Here is a 4,839-nt window from a genome sequence, read left to right as displayed (position 1 = left end):
TTAACTTGCTGTTAAGACTTTGATTTTCAAAATGGAAAGAAGACTGAGCTTGGTCATCGTCGTTACTGTTTTCATCATGAGCTTTGTTTATTCGTAGTTACTGTTTTCAACTTTGTGTTTTATTTAAAAGGTTTGGTGCGTCGTTTGTTATATTATGTATTAGTGTTTGAAACTATATGACAAGGATGTTTATCTGGTTGAGTTGGTAAAGAGGTGCTTTGCTAAACTCTAGGTTCTGGGTTTAATCCCTGGTTTTCAACATTTCTCATTTTTAACATACTTTCTATTTTTTTACTAGTTTTCATTATTATTACCATTTTTTTATTATTTTAAACATTTTATTTATTTATTTATTTTTTCTCCTTTTTTTACACTTGTTGATTTTAATGTTAAACATCGATTTTTAATTTATGGATTTGACAATTTTCTTGTTATTTATCCATGATTATTTTTATCGATATATTGATAGTATTTCGCCGCGTTTCGATTAATCGCATATGACATTTCAATTGTTGTCAATATGTGCAAACCGGCTTTGAGCACATTATTTAGGTTTTGTGTGTTCCTCAATGTCCATCCGTATAAATCTCGATTTTACCCTTTTTTCGATTTAATTTTTAAGTGTCTTGTAAATATAACTTGTTGTGTTATTTTCACATGGCTTACTCTTGGGCCTTCTTACAATGAGACAGTTCTCTTGCACTTACACTCATTCATTGCATTATTTGTTGTTTGGGCCCGATTTAATTATTCCAGTATTTTGAATCCCCATTTGACAAAATGTACCCCACTCCCCCGATGTGTAATAATTTTACTGTTTTATTTCTTTGACTGTTTAGTTAGCTACTAACACAAGAATAAAATCAACAATTTCCAAAAGATCAAAAATAAGACTCGATCCAACGTCGAGTATTTTCTCAATAAACAAATCAATCCATTTCTTTTTCCCATTCTATTTCATTTCTTTCAAACTTTCATCAAACACTTGATTCAACGTCAAACCATTTTTCCTAATAAAAACTCAAAAAATATTAATTCATAGTCAAGACCTTTTCAATAAAGATGGAAGTGGAACGTGGTGTATACCGCGCACTCCTGAGACTAGGATTCGAGATGTATATCTCGCCAATCCTAGCCCTCGCCATCATCCAAATTTATCCACTTTGTTTTCTCTCAAACACTCATTCAAATTTCTCTTAAACGTCCATCAATACTTGATCTAGGGTCAAGTCATTTTCACAAAAAACTCAAAAATACTTAATTCCATTATTAAACACTTTTCAATAAAGATGGAAATGGAACATGGTGTATACCGTGCACTCCTGAGATTAAGATTCGAGACGTATGTCTCGCCTATCTTAGCTCTCGCCATCATTTAAAATTGTCAATGCGGTTTCTTCAAACCCTTTCTCAATCAAACCTCGAAAACACTTAATGCTTATTAAACATTTTTGCAAGTAAGATGGAAATGGAACGTGGTGTATACCACGCACTCTTGAGACTAGGATTCGAGATGTATATCTCGCTCATCCAAGTTCTCGCCATTATTCAAAACACATCAAACCAATCAATTTCTTTTTCTCGCCGTCGTGCGATTAACCCCTCAAACCTTTTTTCAAACGAAAGGTACTTTGTTTCAAAATAATGCAAGGCAATGTTTTTCCACTTGTTTTGGGTAGTCCAACAATGTTTTCGTCGATTTGACACAAAGTAGCTTTCGCTAAAATCGACCAACCAACAAACATTTTTTCTATCCAGAACTACGTAAGCCTTGATTTCTCTTTTGAGATACGTAGGAGCAGGATTCGTTAATCTTGTCAGGCCCACTAATAAAAAACTTAGGTTTAGTCCTTCGTCAAAAATCCAAAAATATTCTCCTCTCTTCTATTCTTTCCCACTTAATAACTTGAAAAGCCTAACATTTTAAACTAACATTAACGCGCACAACCGACCTAATGGTTCCCGTTGAGTACAACGGACGTGAGGGGTGCTAATACCTTCCCCTTGCGTAATCGACTCCCGAGCCCTGATTTGGTTGCGACGACCAATAATCATTGTCGTTTTGTCTTGGGTTTTATCGATATTTTCCCTTTCCTTTTTAGGAATAAATAAAGTTCGGTGGCGACTCTGTTCAGTCCATCATTGCGAGCATGCGATTGCGCTTCGCTTAGGTCGTATTCCCATTTTTTCTATGAGGTACGACAGATGGCGACTCTGCTAGGGACTACACCCAATCCCTAAGCGAGTCAAGCCTAGTTAAGACGTTTGTGTGCCTTTGTCTATTTAATAGTGTGGCTTTTCCTTATTTATTGCTTTTCATTATCTTTAATATTATATTGATATATTTGTTGAATATTGGTTCCACTGTGTTGGGTACTTGGGTATTTGATTGCAAATCATGTGGGAAAGACTCTACACCTGAGTCTAGAGTGAAAAAAACATAAGATAGGACGATGGTTGAGTAGTACAGACTCCCGAGGTGTATACTTCGTAAGAGTCGGTACGAGAACCTCACTTAGAGTAGATCCTTTTGCAAATATTGTCGCCCGAGGTGTATACCTCGTAAGCTTCGATGTTTCAAAGGGGTCCATGACTCTAAGAACCTTTTAGAACATTGAACCTTTGGCCAACTTGGAATGATGGTTGCGTAGTATAGATTCCCGAGGTGAATACTTCGTAAGAATCGATACGAGAACCTCGCTCAGAATAGATTCTCTAGATGGAGTTGATGATCGGAAAGTATTTTTCGTAAGCGTCAAACAGTCTTTTGAATCCATGACTCTGAGTACCCTGTCTAGAACCGAGTCGATGGTTGCGTAGTGCGGACTCCCGAGGTGAATACTTCGTAAGAGTCGGTACGAGAACCTCACCCAGAATAGATTCCCTTGATGGAGTTGACGACCGGAAAGTATTTCCCGTAAGCGTCAAACATTCTTGTGAATCAATGACTCTGGGGATCCTTTGTAACAAAGCCCTAGATCATACCCGGTGAGAACCCCGTTTTGGAAAGCAATCAAATTTATCCATACCTCAGACCTTTGAACCCGTACCAAAAAAAAGAGAAAAAAACATTGCATCCATCCATTCATTGCATATGCATAAAAAGCAAAACTCTTGGTTTTTATCAAACAAGATGCATTCATACATTCTTAAAAAAAATAGAGTCTCATTCCGCCCTTTCTTCCTCCAGTTTCACGCTGAATCTTCAACACCGGTATAATACTCGCGCCAGAGCAAGACAGAGAATGGCTGAACAAGAACAAGAGAGCGCCCGAGTTAGAGCCGAACTAGACGAAATCAAGGGAGACATGTCTCAGATGCGAGAGATGCTGCAAGCTTTGACCTTCAGGTTTGAGATTCCGCAAGCGACTGTGATTTCAGAGACCACAGGCCCAGCAGTGGAAGTCCCACCTCAGAGGACGTTACCCTTAACCCTTCCTCTGTATGGGCTACCTTATGACTTCGTCCCCCGAGCGGAGGTGGTGCACGACATGGGGCAATCTGTCCAACAAGTCGTGCCATTACCGGTTTACACTGACGCACGTCCAGTCATCCATACTGTGGTTCCACCAGCTGCCTATGCTAGGCATATTCCTCATTATGAAGATCAAAAACACATGTATCAGACTGTCGACTCAACCGTTGCTGGTGACGAAGTAAGGCTTGAGGATTTCAGAGAAGTAAAGGAGAACATGCAGCTCCTTGAGAAGAAATTCCGAGATCTAGAAGGAGACCACGTCTTTGGATCTGCTGCCAAAGAAATGTGCCTTGTATCCGGGTTGGTGATTCCAGCAAAATTCAAAACTCTGGACTTCGACAAATACAAGGGGCATACTTGTCCAAAAAGCCATCTCATCATGTATTACCGCAAAATGGCTGCACACGTGGAGGACGACAAGCTAATGATCCACTGTTTTCAGGACAGCTTAAGTGGGGCTCCTTCCAAATGGTATCTAAGTCTGGATCAGAATAGGATCAGCTGTTTCCAAGACCTGTCAGACGCGTTCATAAAACATTACAAATATAATATGGACATGGCGCCCGACAGAAGACAGTTGCAGAGCATGTTCCAGCATGACAAAGAGTCCTTCAAAGAATATGCTCAGAGATGGAGGGAGCTGGCTTCTCAAGTTGAACCACCTCTTGCTGAGAAAGAATTGGCCGAACTGTTTATCGACACTGTCCAGCCTCAATTCTATGAGAAGATGGTTGGAAGTGCTTCCTTGGGATTCTCAGAGCTTGTGGCTATAGGAGCTCGCGTGGAATATGGTGTAAGGAATGGCAAACTGGCGGCTGTAGCTGGAACTTCAAGTGCTAATCCAAAGAAGTTCTCTGGAGGGTTTCCTAGAAAGAAGGAAGGGGAAACAAATGTTGTGACTGTTGGACAGGGAAGGGCTCCTCCAAGAAGGAGACCATAATAATATCCACCTCAGCAGTATGTTCAACAACCAATTCCCTATCAGCAACCCATGTGTCCCGTCCAGTATGCTCCGCAACCATACGTGGCTGCTGTGACGCCTGCATTCAATCAACAGCCTGCTCAGGCTTATCAAGCGCCTCCAGCTTACCGACCAGCTCCAGTTCAGCAACGTGCTACGGCTCCTCCAGCTTATCAACAAGCACCTGCAGCTCCTGTTTATCAACAGTCGAGAGCTCAAGCGCCAAAGCAAAATGCTCAAAACCAAAATAAGAGGCAAGGGGAGAGGGCGACCTTCAATCCAATCCCAATGTCGTACACTGAGCTTTATCCCTCCCTATTGCAAAAGGGGTTGGTGGTTCCCAGGCCTATGGGACCTCCACTTGATCGTCTTCCTCCATGGTACAACCCTAATGCACACT

The 4,839-nt window shown here is 40.8% G+C and overlaps 1 protein-coding gene across 1 annotated transcript; it reads left to right on the top strand.

The window, feature by feature from the left end:
- The first annotated feature begins 3,245 nt into the window (after window positions 1-3,245).
- On the top strand, window positions 3,246-4,418 carry LOC127103231 (uncharacterized). Its single transcript, XM_051040497.1, has one exon. It carries the CDS (start codon window positions 3,246-3,248, stop codon window positions 4,416-4,418), a length of 1,173 nt encoding a protein of 390 aa, XP_050896454.1.
- Window positions 4,419-4,839: the final 421 nt, after the last annotated feature.

This window comes from Lathyrus oleraceus, chromosome 7 (genome assembly GCF_024323335.1).
Source record: "Lathyrus oleraceus cultivar Zhongwan6 chromosome 7, CAAS_Psat_ZW6_1.0, whole genome shotgun sequence".
Classification (NCBI taxonomy): Eukaryota; Viridiplantae; Streptophyta; class Magnoliopsida; order Fabales; family Fabaceae; genus Lathyrus; species Lathyrus oleraceus.
The sequence above is the reverse complement of the archived record's forward strand: the minus strand, read 5'-3'. Positions and strand labels throughout refer to the sequence as shown.